The 16,925-nt window shown below is 50.0% G+C and overlaps 1 protein-coding gene across 1 annotated transcript; it reads left to right on the top strand.

The window, feature by feature from the left end:
- Positions 1-181: 181 nt before the first annotated feature.
- LOC115171865 (lysoplasmalogenase-like) lies at positions 182-16,685 on the top strand. The gene is made up of 3 exons (XM_029729052.1): positions 182-474; positions 660-903; positions 15,576-16,685. The coding sequence occupies exons 1-3, from the start codon at positions 424-426 to the stop codon at positions 16,028-16,030; spliced, it is 750 nt and encodes a 249-aa protein (XP_029584912.1). The 5' UTR covers positions 182-423; the 3' UTR covers positions 16,031-16,685.
- Positions 16,686-16,925: the final 240 nt, after the last annotated feature.

Below are 16,925 nucleotides of genomic sequence, written 5' to 3'. Positions count from 1 at the left end.
AACACAGCCCGGTTCAGAGCCATGTGTGCTACTGAACACAGCCTGGTTCAGAGCTATGTCTTAATACATGGCTCTGGCCCAGTTCAACTTCACCCTCAAGTTGATGATGTCACTTATCTGGTCCAGTTGGATGGGCCAAAGGTCACTACTGGCAGAGTTGAACATGAAAACTGAGAGGAGGAGACATTGATTATGACTGAGCAATCTGACAGATAACGTGTCACTGTGATTGGTCCAAAGTTCAATGTCGACCGGCACCAAGAGACAGGGACACACTCAGACAGACTGAACCAGTGAAGGGTGAGAAAGAGAGAGAGAAGTACAGAGGAAAAGAGAAACACATGACATACTCTGGAAGGAGGCAGGACTGAAGAAAGGAAACAGGTACAGCCCAGATACATACAGGCCTTGGTTCTGAGAGAGATGGACATCCTTGAAACAGCCGCCTATGACCGAAGACAGCGCAGGAACACGGTATGATCGTTACCTCTAATCACACACGCACACACACACACGCACACACACACGCACACACACACATTTTTGTGTTTGCATTTAAAACCATAATGTAAAACTCTCATATTAACTACCTCCCTTCTTCCTCTCCTCTCATCTCCCCTTCCTCTCTCCCTCTCTCTCTCTCTCTCTCTCTCTCTCAGTACTGTGTTCTGTTTCTCTCTCTCTCGCCGTTCTTCCTGGCCATCGCTGTCTACTTCTATCTGTGGATCCCCGACTCCTCCCCCTCCGTCCTCGCTGCGGCTATTAAGGCAGCCCCTGTCATCTCATTGGCTCTCCTGGTGCTGAGCTACAAAGGGGGGAGGAGTCTCCTCGGCGTGGCGGGGGGCCTGATCTTCTCGGCAGGCGGCGACTGTTGCCTTATATGGCCCGAGCTGTTTCTCCATGGTAACGAGAGATTTTTCAACTGCTACTGATAAAGTCCTGCAGACACTGCAGACATGGCAGGTAGCCTAGAGGTTAGAGAGGGCAAGCCAGAAACTGGAGGGTTGTCAGTTTGAATCCAATGTCTGACTGGATATCACTGGAGGGTTGTCAGTTTGAATCCCATGTCTGACTGGATGTCACTGGAGGGGGTGGCAGTTTGAATCCCATTTCTGACTGGAGTCATGTGAGGGTTGGCAGTTTGACTCCCAGGTCTGACTGGATGTCACTGGAGGGTTGGCAGTTTTCAATCCCATGTCTGACTGGATGTCACTGGAAGGGTGGCCGTTTGATCCAATGTCGGACTAGAGCCCACTGGGAGGTGGCAGTTCAATTCCCATGTCTGAACTAGATGTAATGGAGGGTGGCAGTTTGAATCCCCATGTTGCTAGATGTCAAGGGAGGGTGGCAGTTTGATCCATGTCTGACTGAATATCACTGGAGGGTGGCAGTGTTGAATCCATCGTATGTACTAGATGTCACTGGAGGGTGGCAGTTTGAATCCCATGTCTGACTAGATGTCACTGGAGGGGGCAGTTTGAATCCCATGTCTGACTGATGTCACTGGAGGGTGGCAGTTTGAATCCCATGTCTGACTAGATGTCACTGGAGGGTGGCAGTTGAATCCCATGTCTGACTGATGTCACTGGAGGTGTGGCAGTTTGAATCCCATGTCTGACGATGTCACTGGAGGGTGGCAGTTTGAATCCCATGTCTGACTAGATGTCACTGGAGGGTGGCAGTTTGAATCCCATGTCTGACTAGATGTCACTGGAGGGTGCAGTTTGAATCCCGTCTGACTGGATGTCACTGGAGGGTGGCAGTTTGAATCCCATGTCTGACTGGATGTCACTGGAGGGTGGCAGTTTGAATCCCATGTCTGACTGATTCACTGGAGGGTGGCAGTTTGAATCCCATGTCTGACGATGTCACTGGAGGGTGGCAGTTTGAATCCCATGTCTGACTGGATGTCACTGGAGGGTGGCAGTTTGAATCCCATGTCTGACTAGATGTCACTGGAGGGTGGCAGTTTGAATCCCATGTCTGACTGGATATCACTGGAGGGTGGGCAGTTTGAATCCCATGTCTGACTAGATGTCACTGGAGGGTGGCAGTTTGAATCCATGTCTGACTGGATGTCACTGGAGGGTGGCAGTTTGAATCCCATGTCTGACTGGATGTCACTGGAGGGTGGCAGTTTGAATCCCATGTCTGACTGGATGTCACTGGAGGGTGGCAGTTTGAATCCCATGTCTGACTGGATGTCACTGGAGGGTGGCAGTTTGAATCCCATGTCTGACTGGATGTCACTGGAGGGGTGGCAGTTTGAATCCCATGTCTGACTGGATGTCACTGGAGGGTGGCAGTTTGAATCCCATGTCTGACTAGATGTCAAGGAGGGTGGCAGTTTGAATCCCATGTCTGACTGGATATCACTGGAGGGTTGGCAGTTTGAATCCCATGTCTGACTGGATGTCACTAGAGGGTGGCAGTTTGAATCCCATGTCTGACTGGATGTCACTGGAGGGTGGCAGTTTGAATCCCATGTCTGACTGGATGTCACTGGAGGGTTGGCAGTTTGAATCCCATGTCTGACTGGATGTCACTGGAGGGTTGGCAGTTTGAATCCCATGTCTGACTGAATATCACTGGAGGGTGGCAGTTTGAATCCCATGTCTGACTAGATGTCACTGGAGGTTGGCAGTTTGAATCCCATGTCTGACTGGATGTCACTGGAGGGTGGCAGTTTGAATCCCATGTCTGACTAGATGTCACTGGAGGGTGGCAGTTTGAATCCCATGTCTGACTGGATATCACTGGAGGGTGGCAGTTTGAATCCCATGTCTGACTGGATGTCACTGGAGGGTGGCAGTTTGAATCCCATGTCTGACTGGATGTCACTGGAGGGTGGCAGTTTGAATCCCATGTCTGACTAGATGTCAATGGAGGGTGGCAGTTTGAATCCCATGTCTGACTGGATATCACTGGAGGGTTGGCAGTTTGAATCCCATGTCTGACTGGATGTCACTGGAGGGTTGGCAGTTTCAATCCCATGTCTGACTGGATGTCACTGGAGGGTGGCAGTTTGAATCCCATGTCTGACTAGATGTCACTGGAGGGTTGGCAGTTTCAATCCCATGTCTGACTAGATGTACTGGAGGGTGGCAGTTTGAATCCCATGTCTGACTAGATGTCAATGGAGGGTGGCAGTTTGAATCCCATGTCTGACTGAATATCACTGGAGGGTGGCAGTTTGAATCCCATGTCTGACTAGATGTACTGGAGGGTGGCAGTTTGAATCCCATGTCTGACTAGATGTCACTGGAGGGTGGCAGTTTGAATCCCATGTCTGACTGGATGTCACTGGAGGGTGGCAGTTTGAATCCCATGTCTGACTAGATGTCACTGGAGGGTGGCAGTTTGAATCCCATGTCTGACTAGATGTCACTGGAGGGTGGCCGTTTGAATCCCATGTCTGACTGATCCTGGCTATCACTGGAGGGTGGCAGTTTGAATCCAATGTCTGACTTGATGTCACTGGAGGGTGGCAGTTTGAATCCCATGTCTGACTGGATGTCACTGGAGGGTGGCAGTTTTATCCCATGTCTGATGGATGTCACTGGAGGGTGGCAGTTTGAATCCCATGTCTGACTGGATGTCACTGGAGGGTGGCAGTTTGAATCCCATGTTGACTGAATATCACTGGAGGGTGGCAGTTTGAATCCCATGTTGACTAGATGTCACTGGAGGGTGGCAGTTGAATCCCATGTCTGACTGGATGTCACTGGAGGGTGGCAGTTGAATCCCATGTCTGACTAGATGTCACTGGAGGGTGGCAGTTTGAATCCCATGTCTGACTGGATTATCACTGGAGGGTGGCAGTTTGAATCCCCATGTCTGACTAGATGTCACTGCGAGGGTGGCAGTTTTGAATCCCAGTCTGACTGGATGTCATGGAGGGTGGCAGTTTGATCCCATGTCTGACTGGATGTGGGCAGTTTGAATCCCATGCTGACTGATGGTCACTGGAGGGTGGCAGTTTGAATCCCATGTTGACTGGATGTCCACTGGAGGGTGGCAGTTTGAATCCCATGTCTGACTAGATGTCACTGGAGGGTGCAGTTTGAATCCCATGTCTGACTAGATGTCAATGGAGGGTGGCAGTTTGACTCCCATGTCTGACTGGATTTCACTGGAGGGTTGGCAGTTTGAATCCATGTCTGGACTGGATTGTCACTGAGGGTGGCAGTTTTGAATCCCATGTCTGACTGGATGTCACTGGAGGGTGGCAGTTTGAATCCATGTCTGACTGGATGTCACTGGAGGGTTGGCAGGTTTGAATCCCATGTCTGACTGGATGTCACTGGAGGGTTGGCAGTTGAATCCATGTCTGACTGAATATCAATGGAGGGTGGCAGTTTGAATCCCAATGTCTGACTAGAGTCACTGGAGGGTGGCAGTTGAATCCCATGTCTGACTGGATGTCACTGGAGGGTGGCAGTTTGAATCCCATGTCTGACTAGATGTCACTGGAGGGTGGCAGTTTGAATCCCATGTCTGACTGGATATCACTGGAGGGTGGCAGTTTGAATCCCATGTCTGACTGGATGTCACTGGAGGGTGGCAGTTTGAATCCCATGTCTGACTGGATGTCACTGGAGGGTGGCAGTTTGAATCCCATGTCTGACTAGATGTCAATGGAGGGTGGCAGTTTGAATCCCATGTCTGACTGGATATCACTGGAGGGTTGGCAGTTTGAATCCCATGTCTGACTGGATGTCACTGGAGGGTTGGCAGTTTCAATCCCATGTCTGACTGGATGTCACTGGAGGGTGGCAGTTTGAATCCCATGTCTGACTAGATGTCACTGGAGGGTTGGCAGTTTCAATCCCATGTCTGACTAGATGTACTGGAGGGTGGCAGTTTGAATCCCATGTCTGACTAGATGTCAATGGAGGGTGGCAGTTTGAATCCCATGTCTGACTGAATATCACTGGAGGGTGGCAGTTTGAATCCCATGTCTGACTAGATGTACTGGAGGGTGGCAGTTTGAATCCCATGTCTGACTAGATGTCACTGGAGGGTGGCAGTTTGAATCCCATGTCTGACTGGATGTCACTGGAGGGTGGCAGTTTGAATCCCATGTCTGACTAGATGTCACTGGAGGGTGGCAGTTTGAATCCCATGTCTGACTAGATGTCACTGGAGGGTGGCAGTTTGAATCCCATGTCTGACTGGATATCACTGGAGGGTGGCAGTTTGAATCCCATGTCTGACTTGATGTCACTGGAGGGTGGCAGTTTGAATCCCATGTCTGACTGGATGTCACTGGAGGGTGGGCAGTTTGAATCCCATGTCTGACTGGATGTCACTGGAGGGTGGCAGTTTGAATCCCATGTCTGACTGGATGTCACTGGAGGGTGGCAGTTTGAATCCCATGTCTGACTGAATATCACTGGAGGGTGGCAGTTTGAATCCCATGTCTGACTAGATGTCACTGGAGGGTGGCAGTTTGAATCCCATGTCTGACTGGATGTCACTGGAGGGTGGCAGTTTGAATCCCATGTCTGACTAGATGTCACTGGAGGGTGGCAGTTTGAATCCATGTCTGACTGGATGTCACTGGAGGGTGGCAGTTTGAATCCCATGTCTGACTAGATGTCACTGGAGGGTGGCAGTTTGAATCCCATGTCTGACTGGATATCACTGGAGGGTGGCAGTTTGAATCCCATGTCTGACTAGATGTCACTGGAGGGTGGCAGTTTGAATCCCATGTCTGACTGGATGTCACTGGAGGGTGGCAGTTTGAATCCCATGTCTGACTGGATGTCACTGGAGGGTGGCAGTTTGAATCCCATGTCTGACTGGATGTCACTGGAGGGTGGCAGTTTGAATCCCATGTCTGACTGGATGTCACTGGAGGGTGGCAGTTTGAATCCCATGTCTGACTGGATGTCACTGGAGGGTGGCAGTTTGAATCCCATGTCTGACTAGATGTCACTGGAGGGTGGCAGTTTGAATCCCATGTCTGACTAGATGTCAATGGAGGGTGGGCGGTTTGAATCCCATGTCTGACTGGGTATCACTGGAGGGTTGGCAGTTTGAATCCCATGTCTGACTGGATGTCACTAGAGGGTGGCAGTTTGAATCCCATGTCTGACTGGATGTCACTGGAGGGTGGCAGTTTGAATCCCATGTCTGACTGAATATCACTGGAGGGTGGCAGTTTGAATCCCATGTCTGACTAGATGTCACTGGAGGGTGGCAGTTTGAATCCCATGTCTGACTGGATGTCACTGGAGGGTGGCAGTTTGAATCCCATGTCTGACTAGATGTCACTGGAGGGTGGCAGTTTGAATCCCACTTCTGACTGGATATCACTGGAGGGTGGCAGTTTGAATCCCATGTCTGACTGGATATCACTGGAGGGTTGGCAGTTTGAATCCCATGTCTGACTGGATGTCACTGGAGGGTTGGCAGTTTCAATCCCATGTCTGACTGGATGTCACTGGAGGGTGGCAGTTTGAATCCCATGTCTGACTAGATGTCACTGGAGGGTTGGCAGTTTCAATCCCATGTCTGACTAGATGTACTGGAGGGTGGCAGTTTGAATCCCATGTCTGACTAGATGTCAATGGAGGGTGGCAGTTTGAATCCCATGTCTGACTGAATATCACTGGAGGGTGGCAGTTTGAATCCCATGTCTGACTAGATGTCACTGGAGGGTGGCAGTTTGAATCCCATGTCTGACTGGATGTCACTGGAGGGTGGCAGTTTGAATCCCATGTCTGACTGGATGTCACTGGAGGGTGGCAGTTTGAATCCCATGTCTGACTGGATGTCACTGGAGGGTGGCAGTTTGAATCGCATGTCTGACTGGATGTCACTGGAGGGTGGCAGTTTGAATCCCATGTCTGACTGGATGTCACTGGAGGGTGGCAGTTTGAATCCCATGTCTGACTAGATGTCACTGGAGGGTGGCAGTTTGAATCCCATGTCTGACTAGATGTCAATGGAGGGTGGCAGTTTGAATCCCATGTCTGACTGGATATCACTGGAGGGTTGGCAGTTTGAATCCCATGTCTGACTGGATGTCACTAGAGGGTGGCAGTTTGAATCCCATGTCTGACTGGATGTCACTGGAGGGTGGCAGTTTGAATCCCATGTCTGACTGGATGTCACTGGAGGGTTGGCAGTTTGAATCCCATGTCTGACTGGATGTCACTGGAGGGTTGGCAGTTTGAATCCCATGTCTGACTGAATATCACTGGAGGGTGGCAGTTTGAATCCCATGTCTGACTAGATGTCACTGGAGGGTGGCAGTTTGAATCCCATGTCTGACTGGATGTCACTGGAGGGTGGCAGTTTGAATCCCATGTCTGACTAGATGTCACTGGAGGGTGGCAGTTTGAATCCCATGTCTGACTGGATATCACTGGAGGGTGGCAGTTTGAATCCCATGTCTGACTGGATACATGGAGGTGGCAGTTTGAATCCCATGTCTGACTGGATGTCACTGGAGGGTGGCAGTTTGAATCCCATGTCTGACTGGATGTCACTGGAGGGTGGCAGTTTGAATCCCATGTCTGACTGGATGTCACTGGAGGGTGGCAGTTTGAATCCCATGTCTGACTAGATGTCAATGGAGGGTGGCAGTTTGAATCCCATGTCTGACTGGATATCACTGGAGGGTTGGCAGTTTGAATCCCATGTCTGACTGGATGTCACTAGAGGGTGGCAGTTTGAATCCCATGTCTGACTGGATGTCACTGGAGGGTTGGCAGTTTGAATCCCATGTCTGACTGGATATCACTGGAGGGTGGCAGTTTGAATCCCATGTCTGACTGGATGTCACTGGAGGGTGTCAGTTTGAATCCCATGTCAGACTGGATGTCACTGGAGGGTGGCAGTTTGAATCCCATGTCTGACTAGATGTCACTGGAGGGTGGCAGTTTGAATCCCATGTCTGACTAGATGTCAATGGAGGGTGGCAGTTTGAATCCCATGTCTGACTGGATATCACTGGAGGGTTGGCAGTTTGAATCCCATGTCTGACTGGATGTCACTAGAGGGTGGCAGTTTGAATCCCATGTCTGACTGGATGTCACTGGAGGGTGGCAGTTTGAATCCCATGTCTGACTGGATGTCACTGGAGGGTTGGCAGTTTGAATCCCATGTCTGACTGGATGTCACTGGAGGGTTGGCAGTTTGAATCCCATGTCTGACTGGATGTCACTGGAGGGTTGGCAGTTTGAATCCCATGTCTGACTGAATATCACTGGAGGGTGGCAGTTTGAATCCCATGTCTGACTAGATGTCACTGGAGGGTGGCAGTTTGAATCCCATGTCTGACTGGATATCACTGGAGGGTGGCAGTTTGAATCCCATGTCTGACTAGATGTCACTGGAGGGTGGCAGTTTGAATCCCATGTCTGACTGGATGTCACTGGAGGGTGGCAGTTTGAATCCCATGTCTGACTGGATGTCACTGGAGGGTGGCAGTTTGAATCCCATGTCTGACTGGATGTCACTGGAGGGTGGCAGTTTGAATCCCATGTCTGACTGAATATCACTGGAGGGTGGCAGTTTGAATCCCATGTCTGACTAGATGTCACTGGAGGGTGGCAGTTTGAATCCCATGTCTGACTGGATGTCACTGGAGGGTGGCAGTTTGAATCCCATGTCTGACTAGATGTCACTGGAGGGTGGCAGTTTGAATCCCATGTCTGACTGGATATCACTGGAGGGTGGCAGTTTGAATCCCATGTCTGACTAGATGTCACTGGAGGGTGGCAGTTTGAATCCCATGTCTGACTGGATGTCACTGGAGGGTGGCAGTTTGAATCCCATGTCTGACTGGATGTCACTGGAGGGTGGCAGTTTGAATCCCATGTCTGACTGGATGTCACTGGAGGGTGGCAGTTTGAATCCCATGTCTGACTGGATGTCACTGGAGGGTGGCAGTTTGAATCCCATGTCTGACTGGATGTCACTGGAGGGTGGCAGTTTGAATCCCATGTCTGACTAGATGTCACTGGAGGGTGGCAGTTTGAATCCCATGTCTGACTAGATGTCAATGGAGGGTGGCAGTTTGAATCCCATGTCTGACTGGATATCACTGGAGGGTTGGCAGTTTGAATCCCATGTCTGACTGGATGTCACTAGAGGGTGGCAGTTTGAATCCCATGTCTGACTGGATGTCACTGGAGGGTGGCAGTTTGAATCCCATGTCTGACTGGATGTCACTGGAGGGTTGGCAGTTTGAATCCCATGTCTGACTGGATGTCACTGGAGGGTTGGCAGTTTGAATCCCATGTCTGACTGAATATCACTGGAGGGTGGCAGTTTGAATCCCATGTCTGACTAGATGTCACTGGAGGGTGGCAGTTTGAATCCCATGTCTGACTGGATGTCACTGGAGGGTGGCAGTTTGAATCCCATGTCTGACTAGATGTCACTGGAGGGTGGCAGTTTGAATCCCATGTCTGACTGGATATCACTGGAGGGTGGCAGTTTGAATCCCATGTCTGACTGGATGTCACTGGATGGTTGGCAGTTTGAATTCCATGTCTGACTGGATGTCACTGGAGGGTGGCAGTTTGAATCCCATGTCTGACTAGATGTCACTGGAGGGTTGGCAGTTTCAATCCCATGTCTGACTAGATGTACTGGAGGGTGGCAGTTTGAATCCCATGTCTGACTAGATGTCAATGGAGGGTGGCAGTTTGAATCCCATGTCTGACTGAATATCACTGGAGGGTGGCAGTTTGAATCCCATGTCTGACTAGATGTACTGGAGGGTGGCAGTTTGAATCCCATGTCTGACTAGATGTCACTGGAGGGTGGCAGTTTGAATCCCATGTCTGACTGGATGTCACTGGAGGGTGGCAGTTTGAATCCCATGTCTGACTAGATGTCACTGGAGGGTGGCAGTTTGAATCCCATGTCTGACTAGATGTCACTGGAGGGTGGCAGTTTGAATCCCATGTCTGACTGGATATCACTGGAGGGTGGCAGTTTGAATCCCATGTCTGACTTGATGTCACTGGAGGGTGGCAGTTTGAATCCCATGTCTGACTGGATGTCACTGGAGGGTGGCAGTTTGAATCCCATGTCTGACTGGATGTCACTGGAGGGTGGCAGTTTGAATCCCATGTCTGACTGGATGTCACTGGAGGGTGGCAGTTTGAATCCCATGTCTGACTAGATGTCACTGGAGGGTGGCAGTTTGAATCCCATGTCTGACTGGATGTCACTGGAGGGTGGCAGTTTGAATCCCATGTCTGACTAGATGTCACTGGAGGGTGGCAGTTTGAATCCCATGTCTGACTGGATATCACTGGAGGGTGGCAGTTTGAATCCCATGTCTGACTAGATGTCACTGGAGGGTGGCAGTTTGAATCCCATGTCTGACTGGATGTCACTGGAGGGTGGCAGTTTGAATCCCATGTCTGACTAGATGTCACTGGAGGGTGGCAGTTTGAATCCCATGTCTGACTGGATATCACTGGAGGGTGGCAGTTTGAATCCCATGTCTGACTAGATGTCACTGGAGGGTGGCAGTTTGAATCCCATGTCTGACTGGATGTCACTGGAGGGTGGCAGTTTGAATCCCATGTCTGACTGGATGTCACTGGAGGGTGGCAGTTTGAATCCCATGTCTGACTGGATGTCACTGGAGGGTGGCAGTTTGAATCCCATGTCTGACTGGATGTCACTGGAGGGTGGCAGTTTGAATCCCATGTCTGACTGGATGTCACTGGAGGGTGGCAGTTTGAATCCCATGTCTGACTAGATGTCACTGGAGGGTGGCAGTTTGAATCCCATGTCTGACTAGATGTCAATGGAGGGTGGCAGTTTGAATCCCATGTCTGACTGGATATCACTGGAGGGTTGGCAGTTTGAATCCCATGTCTGACTGGATGTCACTAGAGGGTGGCAGTTTGAATCCCATGTCTGACTGGATGTCAATGGAGGGTGGCAGTTTGAATCCCATGTCTGACTGGATGTCAATGGAGGGTGGCAGTTTGAATCCCATGTCTGACTGGATGTCAATGGAGGGTGGCAGTTTGAATCCCATGTCTGACTGGATATCACTGGAGGGTTGGCAGTTTGAATCCCATGTCTGACTAGATGTCACTGGAGGGTGGCAGTTTGAATCCCATGTCTGACTAGATGTCAATGGAGGGTGGCAGTTTGAATCCCATGTCTGACTGGATATCACTGGAGGGTTGGCAGTTTGAATCCCATGTCTGACTGGATGTCACTAGAGGGTGGCAGTTTGAATCCCATGTCTGACTGGATGTCACTGGATGGTTGGCAGTTTGAATCCCATGTCTGACTGGATGTCACTGGAGGGTGGCAGTTTGAATCCCATGTCTGACTAGATGTCACTGGAGGGTTGGCAGTTTCAATCCCATGTCTGACTAGATGTACTGGAGGGTGGCAGTTTGAATCCCATGTCTGACTAGATGTCAATGGAGGGTGGCAGTTTGAATCCCATGTCTGACTGAATATCACTGGAGGGTGGCAGTTTGAATCCCATGTCTGACTAGATGTACTGGAGGGTGGCAGTTTGAATCCCATGTCTGACTAGATGTCACTGGAGGGTGGCAGTTTGAATCCCATGTCTGACTGGATGTCACTGGAGGGTGGCAGTTTGAATCCCATGTCTGACTAGATGTCACTGGAGGGTGGCAGTTTGAATCCCATGTCTGACTAGATGTCACTGGAGGGTGGCAGTTTGAATCCCATGTCTGACTGGATATCACTGGAGGGTGGCAGTTTGAATCCCATGTCTGACTTGATGTCACTGGAGGGTGGCAGTTTGAATCCCATGTCTGACTGGATGTCACTGGAGGGTGGCAGTTTGAATCCCATGTCTGACTGGATGTCACTGGAGGGTGGCAGTTTGAATCCCATGTCTGACTGGATGTCACTGGAGGGTGGCAGTTTGAATCCCATGTCTGACTGAATATCACTGGAGGGTGGCAGTTTGAATCCCATGTCTGACTAGATGTCACTGGAGGGTGGCAGTTTGAATCCCATGTCTGACTGGATGTCACTGGAGGGTGGCAGTTTGAATCCCATGTCTGACTAGATGTCACTGGAGGGTGGCAGTTTGAATCCCATGTCTGACTGGATATCACTGGAGGGTGGCAGTTTGAATCCCATGTCTGACTAGATGTCACTGGAGGGTGGCAGTTTGAATCCCATGTCTGACTGGATGTCACTGGAGGGTGGCAGTTTGAATCCCATGTCTGACTGGATGTCACTGGAGGGTGGCAGTTTGAATCCCATGTCTGACTGGATGTCACTGGAGGGTGGCAGTTTGAATCCCATGTCTGACTGGATGTCACTGGAGGGTGGCAGTTTGAATCCCATGTCTGACTGGATGTCACTGGAGGGTGGCAGTTTGAATCCCATGTCTGACTAGATGTCACTGGAGGGTGGCAGTTTGAATCCCATGTCTGACTAGATGTCAATGGAGGGTGGCAGTTTGAATCCCATGTCTGACTGGATATCACTGGAGGGTTGGCAGTTTGAATCCCATGTCTGACTGGATGTCACTAGAGGGTGGCAGTTTGAATCCCATGTCTGACTGGATGTCACTGGAGGGTGGCAGTTTGAATCCCATGTCTGACTGGATGTCACTGGAGGGTTGGCAGTTTGAATCCCATGTCTGACTGGATGTCACTGGAGGGTTGGCAGTTTGAATCCCATGTCTGACTGAATATCACTGGAGGGTGGCAGTTTGAATCCCATGTCTGACTAGATGTCACTGGAGGGTGGCAGTTTGAATCCCATGTCTGACTGGATGTCACTGGAGGGTGGCAGTTTGAATCCCATGTCTGACTAGATGTCACTGGAGGGTGGCAGTTTGAATCCCATGTCTGACTGGATATCACTGGAGGGTGGCAGTTTGAATCCCATGTCTGACTGGATGTCACTGGAGGGTGGCAGTTTGAATCCCATGTCTGACTGGATGTCACTGGAGGGTGGCAGTTTGAATCCCATGTCTGACTGGATGTCACTGGAGGGTGGCAGTTTGAATCCCATGTCTGACTAGATGTCAATGGAGGGTGGCAGTTTGAATCCCATGTCTGACTGGATATCACTGGAGGGTTGGCAGTTTGAATCCCATGTCTGACTGGATGTCACTAGAGGGTGGCAGTTTGAATCCCATGTCTGACTGGATGTCACTGGAGGGTTGGCAGTTTGAATCCCATGTCTGACTGGATATCACTGGAGGGTGGCAGTTTGAATCCCATGTCTGACTGGATGTCACTGGAGGGTGGCAGTTTGAATCCCATGTCAGACTGGATGTCACTGGAGGGTGGCAGTTTGAATCCCATGTCTGACTAGATGTCACTGGAGGGTGGCAGTTTGAATCCCATGTCTGACTAGATGTCAATGGAGGGTGGCAGTTTGAATCCCATGTCTGACTGGATATCACTGGAGGGTTGGCAGTTTGAATCCCATGTCTGACTGGATGTCACTAGAGGGTGGCAGTTTGAGTCCCATGTCTGACTGGATGTCACTGGAGGGTGGCAGTTTGAATCCCATGTCTGACTGGATGTCACTGGAGGGTTGGCAGTTTGAATCCCATGTCTGACTGGATGTCACTGGAGGGTTGGCAGTTTGAATCCCATGTCTGACTGAATATCACTGGAGGGTGGCAGTTTGAATCCCATGTCTGACTAGATGTCACTGGAGGGTGGCAGTTTGAATCCCATGTCTGACTGGATGTCACTGGAGGGTGGCAGTTTGAATCCCATGTCTGACTGGATATCACTGGAGGGTTGGCAGTTTGAATCCCATGTCTGACTGGATGTCACTAGAGGGTGGCAGTTTGAATCCCATGTCTGACTGGATGTCACTGGAGGGTGGCAGTTTGAATCCCATGTCTGACTGGATGTCACTGGAGGGTGGCAGTTTGAATCCCATGTCTGACTGGATGTCACTGGAGGGTGGCAGTTTGAATCCCATGTCTGACTAGATGTCAATGGAGGGTGGCAGTTTGAATCCCATGTCTGACTGGATATCACTGGAGGGTTGGCAGTTTGAATCCCATGTCTGACTGGATGTCACTAGAGGGTGGCAGTTTGAATCCCATGTCTGACTGGATGTCACTGGAGGGTTGGCAGTTTGAATCCCATGTCTGACTGGATATCACTGGAGGGTGGCAGTTTGAATCCCATGTCTGACTGGATGTCACTGGAGGGTGGCCGTTTGAATCCCATGTCAGACTGGATGTCACTGGAGCGTGGCAGTTTGAATCCCATGTCTGACTAGATGTCACTGGAGGGTGGCAGTTTGAATCCCATGTCTGACTAGATGTCAATGGAGGGTGGCAGTTTGAATCCCATGTCTGACTGGATATCACTGGAGGGTTGGCAGTTTGAATCCCATGTCTGACTGGATGTCACTAGAGGGTGGCAGTTTGAGTCCCATGTCTGACTGGATGTCACTGGAGGGTGGCAGTTTGAATCCCATGTCTGACTGGATGTCACTGGAGGGTTGGCAGTTTGAATCCCATGTCTGACTGGATGTCACTGGAGGGTTGGCAGTTTGAATCCCATGTCTGACTGAATATCACTGGAGGGTGGCAGTTTGAATCCCATGTCTGACTAGATGTCACTGGAGGGTGGCAGTTTGAATCCCATGTCTGACTGGATGTCACTGGAGGGTGGCAGTTTGAATCCCATGTCTGACTGGATATCACTGGAGGGTTGGCAGTTTGAATCCCATGTCTGACTGGATGTCACTAGAGGGTGGCAGTTTGAATCCCATGTCTGACTGGATGTCACTGGAGGGTGGCAGTTTGAATCCCATGTCTGACTGGATGTCACTGGAGGGTTGGCAGTTTGAATCCCATGTCTGACTGGATGTCACTGGAGGGTTGGCAGTTTGAATCCCATGTCTGACTGAATATCACTGGAGGGTGGCAGTTTGAATCCCATGTCTGACTAGATGTCACTGGAGGGTGGCAGTTTGAATCCCATGTCTGACTGGATGTCACTGGAGGGTGGCAGTTTGAATCCCATGTCTGACTAGATGTCACTGGAGGGTGGCAGTTTGAATCCCATGTCTGACTGGATATCACTGGAGGGTGGCAGTTTGAATCCCATGTCTGACTGGATGTCACTGGAGGGTGGCAGTTTGAATCCCATGTCTGACTGGATGTCACTGGAGGGTGGCAGTTTGAATCCCATGTCTGACTGGATGTCACTGGAGGGTGGCAGTTTGAATCCCATGTCTGACTAGATGTCAATGGAGGGTGGCAGTTTGAATCCCATGTCTGACTGGATATCACTGGAGGGTTGGCAGTTTGAATCCCATGTCTGACTGGATGTCACTAGAGGGTGGCAGTTTGAATCCCATGTCTGACTGGATGTCACTGGAGGGTTGGCAGTTTGAATCCCATGTCTGACTGGATATCACTGGAGGGTGGCAGTTTGAATCCCATGTCTGACACAATTGCTGCTCTTGAGGTGTTGCACTGCAGATGAACCTCTGCTCCAACCGCTCAGTGTGTGTCTTGTTGGGGCGGATAAAGCAAATAGACAAATCTCTATTTCAGGTGGAATATGGGCAATAAAGTAATGTTGTTCTCTCTCTAATCCTCTCCTCAGGAATGGCCTCCTTTGCCTTGGCCCACCTGCTCTACTCCCTCACTTTCCTCTCCACTCGTTACTCCTCCCTCAGCCCCTCCTCTTCCCTGTCCTACTTCTTTTGCCTGCTCCTGTGGCTGCTGGGGGGAGGCCTCTACGCCTACCTCTTCCCTTTCCTGCAGAAGACGCCGGACGCGGCCGTCCTGACTCCCGGCGTCGGGGTGTACGTGGCTCTGATCGTTCTGATGGCTACGCTGGCGGTTCTCACCCGCCGCCCACTGATCATGCTGGGAAGTTTGATCTTCATGACCTCTGACCTGACGCTGGCTCTGCAGACCTTCAAAGTGATGGAGCCCCTGGAGCACGGCAGGCACATCGTCATGACAACGTACTACCTGGCGCAGCTGCTGATCGCTGTGGGCGACATCAAGGCCGCAGAGGGCGGGGATGAGTTTGCCAAATGGAAGAAATCTTAGTTAAGGGGTTATGTCAGATATGGACCAGGTCCCAATTTTCCACCCTGCTCCCGAAGTGTACAAATAACTGTCCACTTTCTCACATGGATTTTACAATGGTGGAGACTCCCTTCAGCCAATGCCTACTTATACTAATCTCATTCTTTTAAATCAATGACAGGGAGTGTTCAAGTACACAATTCCAGAAAAGGGTGGAGAATCGGGATGTTGCCATGGCAAACTTGGGACTACTGCTCTCTGACTAGTCGGCAGCTATAGGAACTTCAGGCTGTCTGTTGAGACTAGACTGAGAATGAGGCAGAAAGAAAATCCTCTTTATTAAACAAAACCTCAGAGTATCAGGACAGTCTGTCTGTTTGTTGAGAAAGCTCAGGGATGGGGCTGTGAAACGTAACCACTGCCAAAATTCAGACAGCTAGATGCACGGACTGACATGAGATCAACATGACAATATTTTCAATAGTCCAGAATAAAGTTCAATTTAGTGAAGGAGAATGATATTTCTGTCTGTGAAAACAGTCCTACGGTCTTAAAGAAATGATTTGAGATTTGATGCACTTCCCTTGTGTTAGTTGTGATTTAGCAAACACATTCCGTATAACGGTCTGTTGCTATGAAGAGACTATTCTCAGAAATTAAGTCCCTTATGAAAAAAGAAAATGTTTATTTATTCATGATGAAATGGGAATGAAAAATAAAGTTGATGTTTCATACCGTGTTACATATTTCTTGTTATTTCAGACGTAGGAACTCTGCAAAAGTCATCCATTATGTTCATAGACACAGAAACATCTCAACAAAACATTGACAAATGGTGGATATTCTGAATGAAAGACAGTCATTAACAAAGCCAAACACAAGAAGCCAACAGAAATGATTTATGGGTAGTGAAAAT

This window comes from Salmo trutta, chromosome 32 (genome assembly GCF_901001165.1).
Source record: "Salmo trutta chromosome 32, fSalTru1.1, whole genome shotgun sequence".
Classification (NCBI taxonomy): domain Eukaryota; kingdom Metazoa; phylum Chordata; class Actinopteri; order Salmoniformes; family Salmonidae; genus Salmo; species Salmo trutta.
The sequence above is the reverse complement of the archived record's forward strand: the minus strand, read 5'-3'. Positions and strand labels throughout refer to the sequence as shown.